This window comes from Pseudoliparis swirei, chromosome 7, assembly GCF_029220125.1.
Source record: "Pseudoliparis swirei isolate HS2019 ecotype Mariana Trench chromosome 7, NWPU_hadal_v1, whole genome shotgun sequence".
In the NCBI taxonomy this organism is placed as follows: Eukaryota; Metazoa; Chordata; class Actinopteri; order Perciformes; family Liparidae; genus Pseudoliparis; species Pseudoliparis swirei.
This window is the reverse complement of record NC_079394.1, coordinates 18,080,757-18,104,110: the sequence shown is the minus strand read 5'-3', so window position 1 is coordinate 18,104,110 and position 23,354 is coordinate 18,080,757. Positions and strand designations below refer to the sequence as shown.

At 41.7% G+C, this 23,354-nt stretch overlaps 2 protein-coding genes across 2 annotated transcripts in view; one reads left to right on the top strand and one right to left on the bottom strand.

The window, feature by feature from the left end:
- wscd2 (WSC domain containing 2) overlaps nucleotides 1-14,978 on the top strand; it is a 32,360-nt gene extending 17,382 nt beyond the window's left edge. The window contains exons 2-9 of the mRNA XM_056419842.1: nucleotides 494-1,382; nucleotides 4,554-4,668; nucleotides 6,645-6,829; nucleotides 8,980-9,101; nucleotides 9,184-9,358; nucleotides 10,624-10,788; nucleotides 10,872-11,072; nucleotides 13,258-14,978. Of these exons, the coding sequence (XP_056275817.1) occupies nucleotides 992-1,382; nucleotides 4,554-4,668; nucleotides 6,645-6,829; nucleotides 8,980-9,101; nucleotides 9,184-9,358; nucleotides 10,624-10,788; nucleotides 10,872-11,072; nucleotides 13,258-13,610 (1,707 nt within the window). The 5' untranslated portion in view covers nucleotides 494-991 and the 3' untranslated portion in view covers nucleotides 13,611-14,978. The remainder of the gene's footprint in view (nucleotides 1-493; nucleotides 1,383-4,553; nucleotides 4,669-6,644; nucleotides 6,830-8,979; nucleotides 9,102-9,183; nucleotides 9,359-10,623; nucleotides 10,789-10,871; nucleotides 11,073-13,257) is intronic.
- Nucleotides 14,979-16,860: 1,882 nt separating this feature from the next.
- cmklr1 (chemokine-like receptor 1) lies at nucleotides 16,861-19,406 on the bottom strand. Its single transcript, XM_056418897.1, has 2 exons — nucleotides 19,371-19,406; nucleotides 16,861-19,260 (listed from the first exon to the last, which is right to left on the bottom strand). The coding sequence occupies exon 2, from the start codon at nucleotides 19,239-19,241 to the stop codon at nucleotides 18,192-18,194; it is 1,050 nt and encodes a 349-aa protein (XP_056274872.1). The 5' UTR covers nucleotides 19,242-19,260; nucleotides 19,371-19,406; the 3' UTR covers nucleotides 16,861-18,191.
- Nucleotides 19,407-23,354: the final 3,948 nt, after the last annotated feature.

Genomic DNA, 23,354 nt, shown 5'->3' with positions numbered 1-23,354 from the left:
AATAACGATAAGAAAAACACCACCCATGACTGTGTTTAACGGTTCAGTCTAATTTGTGTGCGATCGAGTGAGCGTGTTTGCTTTTTCCGGTCACACATTCACACAAATGATCGTAATCTCAGATCATCTGGAATAAGTTTATCATGTGCTTCAATACCCACACACATTGGTTTCATCAGTGAAGATGCAACAGGGTACAGAGGTTTCTTTCTGTTGTTTTTTTTGGTTTCAGCTTCAACCCAAGATAATGTAGAAGTGTGAGCTTATTGCAGTGAAGCTTTGCTGTTCGTGCACAAACTAATATCAATGGAAAATTGTATTCTCGTTAATATGAGTTTGACAGAATGAGGACAGGTTAGCGAGTGATCCCGTGTAACATAAGGCTGAGGAAGGTGATGCGTCGACTTCATCCTTTATTCTTAACCTGCTCATGTTATTTCTCCTTGTTCAAGCTTACTCGGGTGTGTACTTATTGTGTGTGTCTTCATTGCAGATGGAAAGCCGCGCCCTCTCCCCCGGTGAATAGCCGGCCTCAACAAGAGGGAAGGATCTCGGCTCGGCCTGTAAATAAAACCCTCCTCCTTCTGCACAACGTGGGAGAAAGTGCCGCTGTGGGGCCGGTGTGGCATCTCTGTCGGCTGATAACCGCGTTGAGGGATCATCTTTCACTCCGAGCCACTCGGCTTTCATGCCGCGGCCCCGGAGACGTCTCTCGGGGCCGAACTGTCAGCAGCGAAGGCAGAGAGACTCCACGGAGCCGCCCAGTGCACAGGTGTGAAGCCTCTTCCACATGAGACTGAAGAGGCGTGCATGAGGGAATAGTCATGCTTCTGTTTGGAGGACCTTCCTACAGGATTAAGACACTTTAACTGGCTTTTTCTTCATTTTTGTTCGGGCTGTGTGGTGGGAACAGGGCCAGCTGGTGTTGAGTCTTCTGCTTTATGAGTTGACATCACTGGAATAGCGTGTCTGAGTGGCAGGGGGAGCCAGCATGGCCAAGCCTCTGCTGAAGATACAGCGCTATTTCCGGAGGAAACCTGTCCGATTCTTTTCCCTCATCCTCCTCTACCTGACTGCCGGGAGCCTCGTGTTCCTGCATTCTGGCTTCATCGGGGACAGCAGCCCCGGGGCCAGAGGCGGCCGCAACTCGGTGGTAGCTTCAGAGATGGGAAGCCGCACTTCAATGTCAGGCGCTCGGGGGCTCGGCATCATGAGTCGAGTGTTTAAAGAGAGCCGCAGGTCTGGGCGGAGGTACGGCCCTCCGTGGATGAAAAGGGCCAGACAGGAGGGCCAGGAGGCGGTGCGCAGGGGGGGAGACTACACCAACAACTGGAACCGTGCCCTTAAAGGACGCAGTGCCAAAGACGCGGACAATGGGAGAGGTGAGTTATTCCAACAAGACTCTCCGACAGTCATTTTTTTTAAATTTAACAACAAATGTAAAAGATGGTTGAAATTTTCCTTTGACTTCGACCACATAACAAAATAAAATCGATCTAAAGTATTACATCACGTCAATGCTGTGCTCCCTTTAAGCAGATCAATAAAGCACAACTCTCATTTACTGGTACAATTTTAATGCAGGAATAATCACAATGTGTAAACATTCATGAAAACTCAGTGTCTGTGACTGAATTCTTGTGTAAAATATAAAGAACAATGAGTATAATCCATTGTTTTGTGTAGGACTTTTTATTACAGGCTGATTGATAGTGCACATTCACTGGCAGCACTTTATGTTAATATTAAAATGACAAACCGCATCATCTTAATGAATGAGAATTTCAAGTTGTAATTGGTCATGTAGGAAATCTCTTGAGAGTGGAGTGAGATTATGATTAAGTCCTCTGTCTCGGTGAATCATTCGAGAGCTCGGCTACACAACCGCAACATCATCTCATGATCACAGGTCTGCTTTGTCTCTCTTTCACATAATCATGACAGTTTTCATATAAACTCTGGACTGGCATGTGCCATCTTATCAAGTCACAAAGGTTTTGGAAACACCCGTGAGGACAGGAAGTGGACCAGAGCCAACATCTCTAACCTGGGATGGCACGAATATCCTGCTTACTTATTCCTTTCCAAATGAAACATGATCAAAAGAGCCGATAAGAGGATATCATTTACCCCGGACTCACTTCTCTTATTCTCCTCTTGGCTATTCTTACTGTCAAACTGTTGGATTAAGTATACATTATTAAAAACAAGGTAAAGTAGTGGATTTCTCCAACATCGATATCTTTTAATTGAAGAGTAATACCAACATTTTAAAATATGAATATACTCTGTGACAAGTTAATGTCCTTCATTAAAAGTATCCTCATCAAAATGTATATATATATATATTTCTTTAGTATTCTGTGTAATATTGTTGGATAATTATTAGTAATCTATTAACATGTTCGCACCGTTTTAAAATTGTTGCTGGTTGAGTTTGAGCAAATTTGAACAATTCTATTTGCTTTTGGGTAGTTTCACAAATGGATCATGTGTTTTGTCTTTAAAATCTGAAACCTAAATATACGTGTCGGATAAATATAGTGGAGTACAATCGTAGAGTACAATATTTTCTCTGAAATGTGGTAAACTAGAGGTATAAAATGTATATACTTAAACACTGTAGTTTAAGTGCATTACTTGAACTACATGTATTTTTACAGTAGACATTTAAAACATTCCTCTGATCAGATGTTGTTTCCAACCGGAATAAATAAAGCTTTGCGTGTTGCATACAAAAAGCCTGTTGCCACTCAGTGGTGGAATAATTATCCAGAAACTTCGCTTTAGTAAAGTCATCAATGGGACAATGTAAATCGGTTATGTTACAAATTGGTTATTATAATTGTATCTAAAGTAGTATGATGGGCAATCATCTATTAATTAATATGATGCAATTAATCTATACATGCATCATATTAAAAATAACTGTACGATATTTCTCCCTTGCATGCAGTAGAGCTGAAATAGAAAAGCATAAAATAATAAATATACAAGTACCCCTTAGAAACTGTAGATGAGCACATTCCACCAGTATAAACATCCGGTCCAGTCTCAACAAATGCAGTTTGGGGTTGCTATTTGTTCGTATCCACAACGCCACACACTTTACGACAAGTCATTGTGGTTATGTGGTTTCTTGTTTCCCTCAGGAAGGGCAGGTGGAGAATATAAACTGCCCATGAATATGAAACACAAGTGTGAGTGACTGCTCTCTGTTTGTGTTCGTGACAAAACGAGTTGCCAGCTTTCCTGATTTTTATCACTCACTCTACTCGGGGACCAACTCCAACCTCTCTGAGCAAGAAGGGGAAACAAATAAGTTATTCTTTTACGAAAACTGAGTCACAGTACAGTACCTCGCTGCGCATTAGAGGGTCGAGTTCATAAGACCAATGTGTTCACAGTGCAGTGTGGAGCTATTTCTTTCCAATTCAAGGCCAGGAAAACAAACATGTTTACAATGTCTCTTGAAACTTTGGGTTATCTGGCAGTCTGCTCAGTCCTCCTCCTCCCCTCCCAGTCAGAAACACTAAGCTCACAGGACTGCAGCAGAAAGTGATGATGGAGTAATTAGCAGCATCAAAGCTTTCGTTTGCCCCCATACAGCCAGCTCCACTCATTACATTGGAGTTTTTTAATTTCCCATCCTCTCACTGCAAATGCACTCATTCCCTCTCGCTCTGGGTTTAATTTGGAGCATAAGGAGCAGCATAAGAACACATTTGGGCTATGTGGTGCAATGGTACAGAAGTATAACTGTATTGAAGGGGAAAGTAAAGGAGTCGACAGAGGATAGAACACAGTTGAACGAGCACTCGGATACAGGGAAGTTATTGTGGAACCTTATAGAAAGAATAAAACGCGTAACAGGACCGTTTCAGCAGCAATACACCCCTCAGAATGAGGTTTCAGCTGAATTCAAATCAATGTATTCCCTCATCATAAAGCAGATTATTTCCCAGCTCCACAATAATTAGGAGGAAGATTACAGCAGAGTCCTGCAGCACACCACATGCTGTAATCTTCCTCCTAATTATTGTGGAGCTGGGAAATAATCTGCTTTATGATGAGGGAATACATTGATAACAATTAAAGTGATGCGGAGCCCAGGACTCGCTCAGCTATCATCAGAGGCTTAGAGGGCTAATGGCACAGCACAGATGGGGGATCTTTGTTAAAGGTATAGTGGAGCCTGTGCAGCTCAGTTGAACAGAGCCAGTGTGTTGATGAGAGGAAGACGCTGTGGATGGGTTGCAGTATCCCTCTGCAGAGGTGCACTGAAGCCCAACCCCCCTCTACTGGAACAATGCAGGGATGACAGTTACAGTGACGAGCCACTAGAAGGAGATGTGTGTCTTTATACATAAATAAAGGACTCCTCCTGTGCTCCGTACTACAGTGTTGAATGGGAGGAAGAAACTGTTGTGGACAGCTCACCCTCTTTTGTGGCTGTTTTTCAAATTGAATGTGCTGTACGTAACTGGCATAAACAGCATGTATGTATTTTTTGTCTTTCTCTATCACTAACATGTATGTTTTCTCTTTTTCAGCAAAGTATTTTGGCTGCTACATTGATGATACACAAAAAAGAGCGCTGAGAGGAATTTCCTTTTTTGACTACAAAAAAATGACTGTATTCCGCTGCCAGGACAACTGTGCAGAAAGGTATGACGACACCCCTCCGTTAGGTATCCTCTCTTTTTTATTTCCACAGTCGGGCTGATGAAGAGAGCTGATATGGAAATTAACCCAGTTGTTGATTAAAATGTGTCATGTGGTGTTTAGAGCCAGAATCATCGATCCAACGGTGAGTTAATGACTAACGGGCCTGTCACATATATTCACACCAACATATATCTTGACGTGCAAAACAATTTCCTGTTCACAAGCTTTCAGTCGCATCACGCTGTCTCAGCTTCTGAGTTCCACAGTTCATTTGGAAACAAAATGTTCCTTAAAATATGTTGGGGAAAAAAGAAATCTTTATTATATTTGTGGCAACATGGGTTTCCAAAAACTCTGTGTCAACAGTGTGTCGAAGGCCCTTTTCCTGTTTCAACATATCAATGCCCCCTCGGTCCACGACGAAGCGGTCTTGTTTGATGTGGAGGAACAACCAGGACCAGTTCAACCGACGCAAAGAAAATAATGAGCTGCTGCAAAGCTCTTAACCTCCATCGCCTCCCACTGTGCACTGTGTGCCTGCCCCAGAGGAACTGTGTCATAACTTGATAAAACACATTCATTGAGGAATATGACAACATGTTAACACACTTTAAGGCCAATGTCAGCTGATATTGTGCTTTTTAATTAATCCCCCCAGTAAATGGTAAATAGACTTGTACCACTCGACTTTAACGCTACATGTCAGTCACACCCATTCATACAGCTTTCGGGGGCAATTTGGAGTTAACTTGCCCAATGACACATCGACGTGGACTCGATGAGACGGGGATCGAACCGCCAATCTTGTCTGAGCCACATTTCATCGAAAAATTGCCCGTACACTGACAAAATAAAGACGGAGGCTCTTGAGATGCAATCGCAGTTAAATCACTCCACGTGTGAAAGGTGATATAATGGTGACACTTTTAGTCACTTGTTCTTGTATTGTGTCACTCTGCACATCAATCAATCAAGAGCATCTTTCTCGTCTTTTGTCAGTGTGCTGGCAATTTGCTATTTTGAGCCACACACTCTGGAAACTTTTAAAAAGCCTGGTTTTAAGAGTGCACAAACTTTTGCATTTCTTGGGGGCCGTGGGAGGAGCCGGCTTTTCTTGGTTAATAGTCCAGCCGTGCATTTCACGCCTTTGCAGATCCAACTGTGAGCCAGGCCTTCCCAGAACTGGTGCTCTTTACATTATAATCCAAATGTGCTCGTATTAGCATACCGATCCAATCCTGGGGTTTGTACAGGGATAAAACCGAAAAACAGTTATATATGCTCCGCTTTCGAAAGCATTTATCTCTCTGCTTCTATCATCCACCGTTTTCTCACATCCGATCTCTCCCTCTCTGCTACCTCACCCATCTTTCTTTCACCTTTTTTCACTCCCTGTGGAATACCAGAGACGGCTCTATCGAATGCATTGAATTACACCCATCACTGGTCCACGGAGCAGAGAGCGATTGTTTTCAGCTCCTTCCTCCTCTTGGATCTTGCAGCCTGCTGCCTCCCCTCCCGGAGCAGCGGGTTAATAAGAACAGACAAACAAATGAGGGGCAACAGCACATTACAGAGCACTGAGGTTTGGGTGTGATTGATTGGATGTGTGCTGTGTGAGGGGCGTGTTGAACGTCTAATTGCAACCAAAAGGCCTCCAGGGAGTCAAATCCTCCACGCAGCAACAGAGAAGGGACGTTCTGTGATGGATTCCCTGTATGTAAAATGGCCTCAAGCGCCTCGTAGCATCTTCACCAAACAGAGAGATGTTATTCCAGAGTAACGTTCGGATGTGTTCTCATCTTTATTTCAACATCCTCTGTGCACCGTTGGCTTTGTTTTATTGATCACCGCTCATCCAGTCGCTCCGCAGGCCCATCTGCTTTGGCCCGTGAAGGATTAAGAAATGTCATGAAGGCTCAGAACAATCACTTTAAGCTCTCTGCCTCATGCCTTTTCCTTTCTCTTCCCTCCAGAGGGTACATGTACGCAGGTCTGGAGTTCGGAGCCGAGTGCTACTGCGGTCACAAGATCCAGGCTCCCAATGCTTCAGATAGCGAATGCAATATGGAGTGCAAAGGAGAGAAGAGCAACCTGTGCGGAGGAGCCAACCGACTGTCCATCTATCGGATGGAGCTGAGCCAGGAGTCGGCACGCCGTTGTGAGTCTGACACTCTGCAGCAACTACAACAACAAATCCCCCCCGGGTCTCATAGGAACCAACGCTGCTCCACACAGAGATATCAAGTGAACTCAAGGAAGCAATGAACACTTGAAATTGGGTCACAAAAAGTTTTTGTTAAATTTTTTGGGTTCTATATTGTTGAGTGCAGGTATTCTCTTCCGCGCCTGTCGACCTACTAGTGTGCACACAATTTCACTTTTTCTTTTCATATTGAAAAAGTCTGAACTTTAGGGCTGCCTCCTCTTCCTTAAATGAGTCGACTAATCGGTCATTCTTCTCTCGGTCGACTAAGATCTCTCTAGTAGATAAGATGTTCTTTATATTTATATTTTAAGTGGTTCTTTTGTGTGAAAATATTCTTATTGTTTGTCAACTGAGAATTATTTTAGTCGAGGACAGTCCTGGTGAACATTGGAACTGAAGTCCATGAGCTGAGAATGAGCCGACCAACAGTATCTACTGCGGCACAAAGCTGCTATTTTGTTTCAGAACTCTCACATGGCTGCTTCAAGGAACATGTATTTGTTTTGGGTTATTGCCACAGAATTCGTAGGAGGCTGCGTGGTTGTGTTTACCTCTCAGCTAGGAGAGCCGTGGTCGGCATCCATAACTCTCTGAACGGAAATGAAAGAATGTGGAAGGAAAGAGTTAGTATCTATGGCGAATATTTAAGCACTGTTTATTTTAAAGGATCTGACTGCCCTCATGCAGTTCAGTGTTGTTTATTATGATTTTCATTTCTGCTTTTCTGTCCTCTGTTCGCCATCAGACTGCTGAATAAGCTCTTTGTCTTTGTGTTCACCTCTGACCGATCATGTGAACATCAAAGAGGAAATGCAGGAAATGTGTCGAGGTGGCTGTTTTGAGGTTTTCACCACTTGAAGACGATCCAATCACATGGTTCAGTGTTTTCAGCTGAAGTTAACGGCTATGATAATCCTGCCAAATATTATTCTGCATTTATTCCCTTTGCCTTGTTGTTATACAACCCATATTATGTTCTACTACATTTTACTCCGCTATGCGTTTTCTTCAGTGATCTTATTATTTACGTGTGAATGCTGCATATGGGGGATGCTCGTCCATGGAGCGCAGACCAAAAGTGTCTCAGGTTGATTTAAAAAGCTCTGCCACATGTGAGGGCATAGAAGGCCAACTAGAAAGAGGATGCAGGGAAGATATACTGCAGGGAGATAAAGAGAGCAAGGACATGGCATTAATAATGCAGCTTTTCGTCAGGGGAAAAGGTCAAAAAGAAATAAAACATTGGATACACACACACAGCTTGAGCTACTTTGGAATCGCCGTAAACTTTGTTTTAAATCCTCACAGCACTGAGAGAAGACGAGCTCAGCAGTCATAGGGAGGTGCAGGGTTTGGGAGCATGAACTTCAAAAGGAAGAAATACCCCAGACGCACCGCTCCATGTGCATATTTTATTCAGAAATCTTTGAGCAGGCAGGCAGTTTTCTTCCCCTGCTCCGAATGCTTCACAGTCTGTTGAGAGCTTCATATTTGCATCAGCACGGCTGAGATGTCGACAGGATGAAATAAGGATTTCCTTCTGCGGTGACTTATAACTGCGGTTCTCAGCCGGCGATGAAGCGATGCTGCTCACAACCTTCCTGTCACAAGTGGCATATGATAAACAGTTCAATTGTGATTTTAAATCACTTCCTCTTTTCACGCTGTTTTGATTTTTCATTCGAAAAAGTGGAGCAATCATTCTGTAATTAGGATGTGTGTGTGTGTGTGTTCGTGTGCAGGAGTATCAATCAAAAAACGTAAACAAAGGGAAAAGTATGACACCGAATTTTACAGCAAAATTAAAAACTTCCTTTGAAAGAAGCAGTTCTCCTTTGCTGTCGTGATTCATGGTCGATCCATCCGACCAGAGTTATGTTCTGAGATTAAAAGGTCACCAACACACAGCGGGGATGTTGAAGCTGGCAGGTCAGGGCCTCGGGAGACTGGGAGAGTCCCAGTCGGATCTCTTCATGAGGCTCAGTGAATACAGGAATCTGATGGAAGCTTTGCTCACTCACCATAAAACTGGAGTATTTTCATTATATTTATTTCTTCTTTACATCAGTAAATAACATGTTGGGTTGTTCTGTCTGTTTCAGATGGCAGTGCTATTTTCAAAGGGTGCTTCCACAGGCCAGACAATGTCACTCTGGCACTTCCCTTCAGCGCCGTCATCCAAAACATGTCCGTGGACAAATGTGTGGACATGTGCACGGAGAGGGTGAGGGGGGTGGTTGGGTGTATGCATTGCACATGTATACACCTGAATGTGTCGACAGTGTTTAATGACGGCCGTATTTTAGGAGAAGACGCTGGCCATCCTGGCTGGAGATCGGTGTCTCTGCGGCTTCCCGACTCCTCTCTTCTCCCTTCACGAGCCGGTGGACGAGGGCATGTGTCTCCACCGCTGCCACGGGGAAGAGTTCGTGAGCTGCGGGAGCGACGAGTACTTTGTGGTGTACCAGACACAGGTTCAAGGTGACGCTCGGCGGCTCACAGCAGCACATAGAGGGCGCATTGAGAGGCATGTCAGCCGCACCCTGAGTGCAGGAAAAACATAGATCAACAACACGGTGTACTTCTAAACCAGAAAATACCGGACTCTATCACAACGGTTCAACAATCTCATAGATAAATGTTTTATTACATACATTTATTCTATTTTGTTTATTTGGGCCTCTTCTATGTTTTTGATCGACTGAAATAATTTAATTTCCAATAAAATGTATGATTACAATGTAATGCCATCAAACATGAACAGTTCCTGTTATTTACATTTTTTTTGTTCAGCTGTAAAACATCCTCTCCCAGAGGTGGGCTATAGCATAACAAAAACTAGAACGGGCACTCGGTAGAACGCATACCTTCGGGCAGTCACTTTTTTGGTACCTTTTCATGACCTTGACCTTTGACCCGATCGATCCCAAAATGTAAGCAAATGGTCCCCGGATAATAACCAATCATCCCACCAAATTCCATGCGATTCGGTTTAATACTTTTTGAGTTATGCGAATAACACGCATACAAATAAATAAATACACAGCGATCAAAACATAACCTTCCACATTCTCGAATGCGAAGGTAAAAATGGTTAGTTTTTTAAAGATATTTTTGTCTCTAGCATATGCATTTTTTTTTAGAATAAGTTTCCTCACTGCACCCGGCAGCTGTAGCTTGGGTGATAATATAAAAGCACAGAATGAAACAAAATAAAAACAAAAAATTAGGTTTAACACTGAGGCAAAAAACAACAAGAACAAGCTGCAGCGGGAAGTGAACTTTATGCATTTTGGACAATTTGTTCTCAGGAATCTGCTCCTAGTGTCTTCTTTACTCTCTTGTTTGCTCCAGTGTGAACGTCACTCTGTAATGTCAGTGAGTGGGCATTGTGAGGCAATTTAGGCTGAAGAGGAAACAGTCATCCTATCCCACGCACCACACCAGAACATGTCTTCATCGCTGTATTTACTCAACTTTTCTGAACCTTTTCTCCAATGATGTTAAATGTCTTTGTCACAAACTTCCAATGTTTCAACATAACTTTTTTGTCTTTGGCCTGATATTACAAAATCAGTCAATAAGGAGGAAGTGACTAACTTTAAGTATCTATTTGAAGCTTGATTGAGTTGAGCGGTCATAATTCACGGTCTTTCACATTTCAAGGCCCCGCCACATATATGTTGCCATGTTTATCACATCAAACAAATGAATAATAAAGCCTCTCTGTCTTTGTGTTTTGTCAGACAACCGCTGCATGGACCGCCACTTCCTTCCCACTCATGCCAAGCAGCTGGTGGCCCTCGCCAGTTTCCCTGGAGCCGGCAACACCTGGGCTCGCCACCTCATAGAACTGGCCACTGGTTTCTACACTGGCAGCTATTACTTTGATGGCTCCCTTTACAATAAAGGTAGGCATCGACATTCATCTGACACAATTCACAAACACATTCATTGATAAATACACCTCTGTGGGTTTGTTGTTGATTCACAGGATTTAAAGGGGAGCGGGACCACTGGCGGAGTGGGAGGACGATCTGCATCAAGACGCACGAGAGCGGCAAGAAGGAGATCGAATCCTTTGACTCCAGCGTCCTCATGATCCGAAACCCCTACAATGCCCTCATGGCGGAATTTAACAGAAAATATGGCGGCCACATTGGATTTGCTTCTCAGGCCCACTGGAAAGGGAAAGGTGAGCTAAGCACCCACACTGAGCCCAGAGTGTATGAAGACCAAGACTGTGAGGGGGTGACGGTAAAGACGAAGACCAGACCAGTATGAGTACCACACTTACGAGACATGTGGAACATGCACACCATCTACACTCGCTTGACATTGATCTGTCCACATTCCCTAAAAAATCACCCACAGAAAACAAATAAAGGTTCTCCTCTTTTACTGCGTAACTTCATTTTCAAATTGACGACTGATGTGCAGACTGCACAATGTAAGAATCTGTCGGCATGAATTGAAAATCTATCCAGCTGAAGGACAAATGAGTCTCAGCCTTTGCCCTGTTGTTCCTCTGCAGATTTAATATGAGACAATAACTTCTTCCAGGCCTACCGACTTAAAATAAATAATAAATAAATGTACCACCAATGTCATCACTGTTTGTATGTGGCAATATTAAAATAGTTGAGAAATGGTTTATGGTGACGTAGGATGGTCAGGAAATGGAGGAACCGGGTTTTGACCTTGTCGACCGACGTGGCCGAGCACAACGTGTTGAAAACGCTCTAAAACCATTTTAAACATCTCAAAATGAGAAATGAAACAATTAGCCAGCCGACCACAACACGGCCCTCTGGGTCCGATCATGAGTTGTGCCACCAGATAAAACGTGCACATAGGAAACTTGACGAGACTGTGTGGATAAAACACGTTTACATCCTCCCGGGAATGTGCATGCTGTTCACTCCAGACGAGTTTCCAGAGAAGATCTTTGTTCATAGATCCTTTATGTAGAGATCTTTATTGCATCCAAGTGACTTCCTCTGAGATTATGCTCAAGAAGTACACGGAAGTCATTCTGGTTTCAGAAATAATAAGATGATGAATTTAAATTATTGTTGATATGAGTATATTTTATTCAGGCGGTGCACTGTTACAGACTTAATGTGTCCCTTTTAGACCGTTATCCACCTGCATTGTGTATCCGTCAAGTTTACGTGATGATGAGAGAAGGTAACTGTTCATGGCGTCAATTAAAGAAATCAAACCTCCAGGTTCGGTCCCCCTTTGTCTATAAGATGTTATGACCTTTGCTGAGATATAATTATGTGACGCATATTCCGCTTCGCTTTGCTCATTCAGCCTCCTTAGTGTGTCTCGGTAACCGTGGCAACTGATTTTGTCTGGTCCCCGTAACCGTCTCTCTGACTTTCTGCGAGCGTGAATCGATTTCCCGGCGGCCGGAGAGTTGCCCGCCCAGCAGTTGTCTCTCTTTGTGTAAACATCAGCACATTCGGCCTGCCGTCTCCAGCGAATGTTCATCCCTTCAGTCTGTGATGCAGCGACGTCGGTAAAGAGAAAAGCTTTTTGACAGCTACCACTACGAATGCAGCGAGGGGATCCAGTTTGAGAGTCAGAGTGACTTTGTGCTCAGGGCGCCGATTTGATGCACTCACCTCTGCAGGGGGGAGGGGGGGGGGAGAGGGGGGAGGGGGCTCAGATGATGTTACTGACACTGATGCCCCATTCAGTCAACTCAGGGGCAGGTGATACTTATTTCGGAGGGCTCGTTCTTTTACAAAGTGCTGTGTTACGTTTCAGTGTTATGAGGCTTTAGTTAAAGGCTCTTACATAAACCCCTTTATGTGGGCTTTTTAAAGTCAACCCCAATCAAATAAGGACATCAGTATCTTAACTAAATCTGATATTCAGTTGAACATTAGCCGAACAGGATGTTAACGCCAGAGCTGCAATTATTTTGGTTCCTTCATATTTTAAGCTGCGGCTGCTTCTGAAAGGAGAAGCGAGCCAGCATTTCTTCAGCGTTGTGTTTTCAGATGCAGCATATCATATTCTGTCCACTGTGGTTTCTGAGACAGCCGTGCCAACTCAGCAGGCTTTAAACTTTAACGACGACCTCTAGGGAAGATGTGTGTTGCTAATGCAGCACAGCCTCCTGCCAGCAGACGCTTCTATGGGCCGGTGTTTCCTACAGTGCCTCCGCAGTTTGACTGACCACCAAGAATGTCCAATTATTTCATAAATGACTTCATGTACACTGCCGGATATTGCGCCACACTTCTAAATCTAAATGGCGTCAGTGCTTTGCCGTTACAACTCTTACTTTAACTCCATTCAATCCCCAATTTGACTGATTCATAATAGTTTCTTTATAAAATGTGTCCTTCTCGTTTGTCCCGCAGAGTGGCCTGAGTTTGTGAAGAACTATTCTCCTTGGTGGGCGTCCCACACGTTGGACTGGCTGAATTATGGGAAGGTGGTCCATGTGGTCCACTTTGAGAACGTGAAGAGGGACCTATTCTCCCAGCTGAAGGGGATGGTGCAGTTTCTGGGTTTGAAGGTTTCGGAGGACCGCCTTCTCTGCGTCGAGGGCCAGAAGGATGGAAGCTTTAAGCGATCTGGGCTACGAAAGCTTGAGTATGACCCGTACACTCCAGAAATGAGAGCGAACATCAACGAACTGATCAGAACAGTAGACGCTGTCTTGAGGAAAAGGAACATCTCTGGAGTTCCAGAGGATTATATGCCAAGATGATATACGTGAGCCCCTCATTTTATTTTGTTTCCCTTTTGGACTGTTGTCAACAGACTGCACCATATTTTATGGGATTACGTTACCTGAAAAAGTTTTTTCAATATTTTTTGTGAACATGGGTTGAAGCCGTCTCTTTAACCCTCTTATTTTGATGTTCTTTCATTTTCTGTTGAACCTCAGCAGCTTCATGCATTAATAAAAGAGGCAGTTTTGACTGCAGAGGTTGTTTGTCTCTTTGGCTAAATGAAAAGCACTCCTTATCCTGCTCTATGCACATGTGTAGGCATGAGCACACGCCTTAACATGAAGACGGTACAATAGCTGTGACTACAGAGAGGCTCGTGCTGGTGATGTATTGGCAGTGAAGAAACATGTGACCCAAAAAATACATGGCTTATTTTGTGCAAAAGAGAAATATAAGAAATGAAAACATTACAATGTATGAATCTTCTGCTGCTATCACAGAATACTATTTTATACATGAAAACTTTAAAACATTACGCCCTTTGTCAGAGGGGAAAATGCAATATGCAGAATATTGAACTACCTGATGATGATGATGATACGGTGTGTTTCCAAGTTTTTGTAAGTTCAACTTACTGTAAGTAAGAAGACAAGTTTTCAATGATGAAGAGGTAAAGAACTCAGCTCCGCGTATTCAAGACGAGGAATAATCCCTCTTGAAGGCACTGACTCAAGGAGAGAAGAGGATTTATCTCAACAGCATTCATTTATCTCTGCCGTGCAGCACACATGTCGACTAATTTGGTTGTGAATGTTTTCTTAACACTGGACGCTTGGTGCAGAAATCCAAAAAGCACTTTGCTGTGCAACACTTGCCCCAAAGATCACAGAGAAGTTAGGCGTTACACTTGTGTTATAGACATGACCTTTAGCAGTAGTGATCAGTATAGATTTATTTTATGACAGTTACTGTAATAAAAACGTTTTTTGTTCCATTGCTTTGTTGACTGAGGTGATAACGTTACTCTTCATAATTTAAAAGAATCTCCACAAATGTGTGAAAAATGTCGCTCAAATTCTCAAAGCAGCTTCTAACGGTACTCGATGAGCTACGCCATCGGCTAAAAAATAACAAATATTTAAATGAATAAAATGCTGGTGCCTGAGAGCCAGACAACATGAACTGACTTCCACAAATATATTTTTATAGTGTTTGCTGACACACTGATATTTGTATTGCTACAAGCAAAAGGGGAGAAGTTGTTTCTATTTTTAACACATGCTTTAAACTTTATTGGCTCTCGTTATTGACAAGCTGGCACTTTCTGAACATGGGTGTCACAAATGAATGTATTTTCTATGGAATGAATGTAATGTCATAAGGCCCAATAAATGAGTGCATACAATGATGTGCGATGGTCGACTGTAATTTCAGAAGAAACGTTGGAATTAGGAATTCTACTAAAAAGGTGATTGTGTATTTTTAAAGTTCAAAGAAAATGTATTATACAGAATATGGGTCTCACTACAGTCTCTTCAGGCTCCTCCATTATTCAGTTGGTGTACTTATTATACCTTAACATATGTAAATATATTAGTCAAAGTAAAATTAATACGACATGCAGTGTGCACATAACTGACTTTCTGTATAATACAGATACGGTTAAGCAGCTGCACATGAATAAAATATGATATACATATTTATTTATTTATATATTTATATATACAGGACTGTCTCAGAAAATTAGAATATTGTGATAAAGTTCTTTATTTTCTGTAATGCAATTAAAAAAACAAAAATGTCATGCATTCTGGATTCATTACAAATCAACTGAAATATTGCAAGCCTTTTATTCTTTTAATATTGCTGATTATGGCTTACAGCTTAAGAAAACTCAAATATCCTATTTCTAAATATTAGAATATCATGAAAAAGTATACTAGTAGGGTATTAAACAAATCACTTGAATCGTCTAATTAACTCAAACACCTGGAAACACATTTTCAAATGTTTGATTTTGTTTTGCTGTTATAAATCTTTTTTTTACTTGGTCTGAGGAAATATTCAAATTTTATGAGATAGGATTTTAGAGTTTTCTTAAGCTGTAAGCCATAATCAGCAATATTAAAAGAATAAAAGGCTTGCAATATTTCAGTTGATTTGTAATGAATCCAGAATGCATGACATTTTTGTTTTTTAAATTGCATTACAGAAAATAAAGAACTTTATCACAATATTCTAATTTTCTGAGACAGTCCTGTATATACACCATGGCCGCCATTTTAGTTTTTCCTGCTAACATGCAAACATTTTCCAATTAGTACTAAACATAACACAGCGGAGGCTCATGGGGATGTCATTTGCTTTGCAGGCATTTGAGTGTTCGCCAAAGTGCGGTGCTGCACCAGAGGATTCAGCCTGAAGGATAATGACGGCAATCCGTCTGATAGTTGTTGACAAGTTTCAGTCTGGACTCGGCGACCAGCAGACTAAATTGCATTGCCACCCACAGAGATATGCCTTCATGTGGCTAAACATGAAGGCAAATCTGAATATGTAGCAACTAACAGATTAGTTATTAAACTAATACAGGGAAACAATCTGTTAACACAACATCTGAGGCGAAGATATAAAAATATAGCAAATGCAGAGCAACATCATTTATTTTCTGACCAGCTCACAAACTCAAGTCCAATATTTATTTAGGTTCTCCCTCTAGCTTAATTGTGTCCCTACCAACATGCTCAAGTGGTCCAATCAAAAAATACAACTTGATTAATAAAGCCTTAAAAAAGGTAACCTCTGCTCAAGTGTCATCGTGGTCTGGGGCGTCCCGCTGCTTCCTGTTGGTTCAACATGAAGAACATTACCAGGCACTCTTGTGATGGTTATTCCTAAAATGTTGTATGCACGTGAGAAGATTCGCTTTGAGCCGTGAGATGTTGAACTACTTTACTTGTCTCACACAAGATGAACTCCTCTTTCTCCTTCAGTCTTCAAACGTGTTGCAAGGAGACCACGCGCCGTGGTGAGAGGGGGATATCTGCATTTGTTACTGAAAGTGAGGAACCAATTCAATAAATGCTGATGTCCGTGAAATGCTGATGTGTGTTGGCACTTTTTCAGTTCAAATAAATCAAATTTAATTTAACTTGACTTTTAAATTAAAACTCTTTGTGCCATAGTTTTCCAAAAATAATGTTATCATCTTCATACAATCATAACTGTGGATAAATAATAAATTTATACTTTTTGCTTTAATATTGAGAAATTAAAACATCAGAGTTGATTTTTATATCTCAAGCTTTATTATTATGTATTGCACAAATCACATTCACTTAATATCTCTTTTACAAGAAATAACTAAAAAATGTAAGTCCATTCAACACACAGTTTTTATCACCTAATAATAGGAGCTGGGACCGAACCACACTGCTCACACTGTGTCTCAACAGCAATCCCATGTGTGCACCGTATCTGGGTCAGTCTGGCACAACATACATTGATGCTGCAACGCAAACATATTGCGTACTGTGCTGTCAGTAAATAAACGAAGCAACCATCCGGAGAGTTGAGGTTTTATGAGCAAGAAAAGAAATACCATAAATCAATTCTCGCCTCTTTTGTTTTTAGGATCTTCTGTTTGTGTCTAATTGCGTCGTCTGGTGTGGATCATTTTAGTTCAGGTTTTAAAAACGTTACAACTAAATACTTCCTGAAGACTGAGGCCCCTGAGATGAGATAATGAGATCATTTCCCTAGGTTTAACTAATCAGAAGAGATGCCATAAAATAAATGCATCAGCATGCAAGAGCTCTGACTCACAAATGTGTTCTGCAATTAGTAATTTACCACCACCATTTGTGATCAAAAATAAATGCTAATTATTCGTAAAAAAAAGGCCCACTGAATGTTCCTTGAGCACAATAACATTTCAGAGGATGCTTAATATAATGTATATAGAATATAATTTATTATCAGAAAGTATCCCTTGTATTTTACAGCACAAGTTCCTCAAAGTAAATTCCTCAAAGTGCTGCAGTTTTTACATTGACTGTAGTAGTGCCTGTGCACGCTAATAACAACAAAGCTTTGGGTTCAATATTCTGTGATGAGTGAATCAGAACACTCAGGAGATCCACTCAACATTCACACTGATGGACAACTTTTCAGATCAGTGATTAATGACCTTGTTCCAAACATCGCCCAAACCAAATAGGTTAACTCTGTCTACTTTTAGTTTAGTTTTTTGTTCATGTGTAATAGTTATTATGCTTGCTATGTTTTATGTATAAGATATTATTTATATTGTTTGCTTCAATGACCAGCAAAAATCCACAAAAACTGCTGTGAAGACATTCTTTCTGTTGCATGTGATGTCCCAATGCAGAGCCCAGTGAGGACAGTCACGTTTACATATTGTCTCACGCTCACAGATTCTTCCTCTCCATAATGTGCCTGCGTTGGCAACCACTTGCTCCATGCTGCCAACAGTGAAAAGAAAAAAAATGCTCATTAACACTGTGAATCGATACATATTTTATATATTTCGTGTTCATTAATTGCATTTCAGTATAGTTGACGTCACATGAGTCTCCTGAGCGAAACCGTGTGGTCTAGATGTGCGTGGAAGCTCTGCCATCCACGGAGCTGGACCTGGACAGGTACCGGCTGGTGGTGCGGCCTTCGTCTCCCATTGCGTTCTCCATCTTTGAGAGCACGGTGCTCTTGAACTTCCGCTTGAAGTCATTGCCCATGAAGACGTACAACACTGGGTTGAGGAAACTGTTCGCCGCCGCCAGAGCAGTGACGACTTTGAGTCCGGCAACCAAAATGCTGTGGTCATAGTTTTGATGGTTGAGCTCGAGTAAGACGAACACGTGGTAGGGCAGCCAGCAGACGAAGAAAGCAGCAACGAGTGCAGACATGACTTTGAAGGGTTTCGAGGATTTGGTCATCCTGTTGGTTCTTAGTCTGAGAACGATGATAGAGTAGCAGATGATGATGACAACGAAAGGGACGATAAACCCAGCGAGGAAGCGACTCACTGCAACCACCGTGTGACCGTGTTGGTATAATGTGTAATTGTTGTAGCAAATGGTTCTCCCCATGTGAGTGCCAACCTCCCGAAAGATGACAGAGGGAAAGCTCAGAACGATGGCGAGCAGCCAGGAGATGAAAACCACAACAGTCGCCTTTTTAACAGTACGATGGTTCTGAGCCCAGACTGGAAACACGACTGACACGAAGCGGTCGATGCTGATGACGACGAGGAGGAAGATGCTGCTGAACATGTTGAGGAACATCACGGAGGAGGCGAATTTGCACATGAAGCGGCCGAAGACCCAATCCTCCATGACCACGTTGATGATGTCGAACGGGAGGAAGGCGCAGAAGACGAAGTCGGAGATCGCTAGGCTCAGGTACCAGGTGGTGTTGACAGTCTTCTTCATCTTGAAGCCAGAAATCCAGATGACCAGAGCGTTTCCAAAGAAGCCCAGCAGAAAAATTACCACGCTGACCACGAGTAAAAGAACACACAACACTTCCTTAAAACACATCGTTTGGTGATGAAAAACGGCCTCCTCGTGTGGAGTGTCATTGCTTTCATACGTGTAGTTATAGTTATAGTCCACGTTGTAACCGAAGTCATCTGAAAAATCCATTTTGACGTCTTGGAGATTACTGTGAGAAGTTAAAAAGGAAAACATTTAACTGAGCAGCATTTCATCACACTTAACAACAATGTTGTGTATTAGATGAAAATGTTTTTTGAATTTAAATGAATGCCGTACCTGAAGCACGGACCTGTTGACCTGATGGTGTCCAGAGGTTTGTGTCATAGAGCTGCGTCGTTTCCTTTAGACACACACAACCCTTCAACAATCAGCTGACCGGGTGTTTCTCAACACTTGAAACCCAAGAATACTTTCAGTACTGCATTTTGATGTCTTAACCTTTTAAAAACGAGCCTATATTGGAGGTTTCTGCTCGACATAACAAACTAAAAAGGGTGTAGCTCTGCAACCACAAAGGCTATTTGAATAATGTTGGTGTTATAATAAAGGCAACACATGTGAGCTTTTGTTCAGATGTATAAATATTAGTGTTACGTACACTGGTCTACATGTTTCCTATTGTGTTCTGTTTTGTGTTGTTGTTTTGTCTCCCCCTCCTGTTGTCACACTCATACTTCACAGACATGAACACCTGGTTCCAGTCATCAAATCATCACACCTGTTCCTGATCACCCATCAACCATTCTCCTTTAAATAGTCCTGTGTTTGATCAGAGAAGGAGGGGCGGTCTTTGGTTGCTGTGAAGCTTTAGTGGTAACCTCTACTGGTTCATTTGGTCGCAGCTTACTTTTGTTGTGTCTTGTTTAATTCCTTTTTGTTGTGCGCACAGGGTCAATGAGGACAGGTGAGATACTCTGGGGTTTACATACTACATACACGTAGGTTTAATTGTTGTTAATACCCCAGGTTAGAGTGAGCACCAACCACTGTACTTTTAACGTAGCAGAAAATAGAAGTTTTAGTTTCGCCTAGAGAAAAAAGCACTTTCAGGATGATTTTCTTTTGGAAGGATGCACAGCAAAGGTTTAAACCCCACCCAGATAATAGCACAATGTGTGAACAGTATTTCTGCAAATTTTGACCTGAAAAAAGTGAAGCAGAACAATAGTTAGAGTTTTTAGTAAAGAGAATTTAGGCGAGGTCTCTAAAATGTGCATTTGGGCACCATCTGTGCCATTTGAATTTTCTCATGTACCAAACCATATATTTCACTTGTGTATTACTTATGGTGTTCAATACATCTAAAGACATCATTCTTTGGCTTTACACCAGTAAACCAAAGATAAATGAATGATAAGCTGAAATTAAACTTCCTGACAGCTGACTTGGACGTCTCCCCTGAATGTCCGCCATGTTTTTAAAGGGACAGTTACATACATGGAACACATCTCAGTTTTAATCTATGGGCGAAAATTGTTTGTTCTTCTTCTAAACAACTAAATTAAGCAGCATTTGATGACTGTAAAGCAGGGGCGCTAAATACGTTGATCGCGACCTTCCAGTCGATCGCGGCGTAGTATTAGTAGATCGCATGACATTAAAGAAAATGTGCCCGCCTCCCTGAAATCTCCACCCGCCACCCTGTAATTTTCTCTTTAGCGCCAAATTACAGCAGAAGTAGGGGTCTCGCGCGCCGCAGAGCTCCGATGCCGGCGTGTCTGCGCGCATCGGGACGGAGCCAAAAAAAAGTCCCTTGCATATCTTTGAATATTTAGAAGATAAAGTGTTGTTTATCAAACATTTCCACCCAATATGTTTGTGCTTCAACATTTTCAGCTGGAAGTTTCCCTTTTTGATATGTTCAGATGTTTAAGCTATTTTCAGCCTATTTCAGCTGTTGGCAGCTATTTTCAGCTATGTTCAGCTTTAAAAAAAAAAAATATTGCAGCTATTTTCAGACATGTTCAGCTATTTTCAAACATTTTCAGCAATTAATTTTTTATTTTTCAGCTTCAAGCTTTCAGATGTTAGCATTCCAACGCATTTTCAGCAGGAAATGCATTTTCTAGTTTGAGTTGGTGTTTGAGTTGTTTTGAAATGGCTCACTGTTACTTGTAGCCCAAGTTGTGTTCTTTAATTTGATTTCCAACATCAATATATTTGCTCATGTCTATTATAATGTTTTAGACAGTTTAACCACAAGTCAAAAAAGTCGCCCAATTGGGGGACTTGGGGACTAATGTTTTCTTGATTATGACGAATTTGCTAATTTCACATGTTCTGGAAACAAGCTTGTGTGTAAATCCGGCGACACATGCAGCTCTCTGGTCAATTAGAAAACATTTAATTGCTTACTGAATGCCCACCTGACCTATATAGATGCATTTCAGCAACATCTCTTTCACTGCAGAGGACGCACAGACCTGCTGGTGCCCTGCAGATTAGATTTCCTGATAACGGCTGAGTTTATAAATAATCCAACACAATAACCATGTATAGTCCTTCTCTGGGAAATGCCCTGCTAGGCTAAGCAAAGAAATGTAATTCATGCTTCATATTTCAGGAGATGCCTCACACTTTGATGAAGAACTACAGGGTATTTGACGACCTACTTCTCCTCAAAATACACTAAAGAGTCATTTAGATTTTATTCGGTGCTTTAAGGAGTATTTAGTGCACAAGGCGTGGTCTTGGTTTCATAACCATTATTCTTGAGGTTCAGTAGAGTGTATAGAGCAATCCATACTGGCATTAAATGTACAAGTCCTTGGTCTATTGTGCATTATTTCATGCACACACACACACACACACAGAGCTTTTTGTTTCAAGTTTAATGCGTGAGTTCAGCAGGGAGGCACCGTAGAAATAAGGAGGCCGTCCTTCAACAGAGGACATCAGTTCAAGCATCCTTTGTGAAACTGGAGCTGCACTCAGACTTCTCTTCAGAGCAGGGAAGCTGATAAGAAAACTCCCCCTGAGGATACATAAAGCACACAAAATACCATTCATTTATTTTCAATTTTAACTAGATTTTTTGTCAGCAGAGTTCTAGTGTAAACAGGGATTAAGCATGTTACGACTCTGCCTCGCACTGGGGGACAATGCACCGGAAGAATCACAATACCGAAGTGATATAAATATTTGATTCCTTTTTCCTAGAGAGATGTATAAATGCATATATTTAGAGTCCAAACACACTGTTACATCCTAAGCTCAAGGATATCCCTTTAGTATTTTTTTTTACAGGAACTGTTGGTGGCTTTACCGGGAGTCAGGCTAGCGGGTAGAACAGGGGCAGGAAGGATCGATAACAGGCTATCAGTTCGTCAGAGAGTCTGGAGAGTCTGGCATGAAAAACCGAGAAACAATCTGTCAAGGTGTGTCCGGGAGGCAGGAGCCTATAGAGGAGCTTGATTAATGATCAGAGGCAGCTGGGGGAACAGGTGAAGGGAGTTAGACTGATGAGGAGCGAGTGGCGCTGAACTGTGACAGTTATAAAACAGAGCAAGGTAAAGTTAAACAGAGCTGATGTGCCTAATTCTTAAATTTTTTAAATGACTAGTTTGCCAAATTATAAGGCTAAAATATGATGCCGTTTGGTGCAGCAGTATGCACGATTAGCCATAGACGGACAAGGATGCGCACACACGCACACACTCCTGACAGAGATTATAAAAGTTAAAAAATAAACACTCATTCCAAAATTCAATTATAGAAATGTTCATGAAGTCATGTTATTGGAAATACCTGCATGGTTATTCCTAAAAAGCAATGGTAGTATGTGTTCAGGCTTTCAGCTGCTGTTGCTTTCATGAATCACTTATGACATTACTCACTGACGGATACTGACAGTGACAGGATATACGTACACGTGGCTGATGTGGGAACAAACTGCTAATGTAAGATATTACATATATATATCTATGAAATGTGAATGAAACATGTGATTTAATTGATCGTCTGATTAAGTCAGAACCATGGTTCCATGTGGTTCTACCTGACTGATCTGTTTTCCAATAGAATTTTAAACAATTATGAAACTTGGCCGTAAACATTTTTAGGAAACGAAAGCAACTATTTCTATAACCACTGACATCATGGATATCAGAATCAGAATCAGAATCAAACAGTTTTATTGCCAGGAATGTTTACACAAACGAGAATTTTTTTTTGGTGGAAGGTGCAACATTTGGACATGACAAACAAACAACAATCAACACGACAGAAAGACAACAATATAATGTGAAAGTGTTTGAGTTG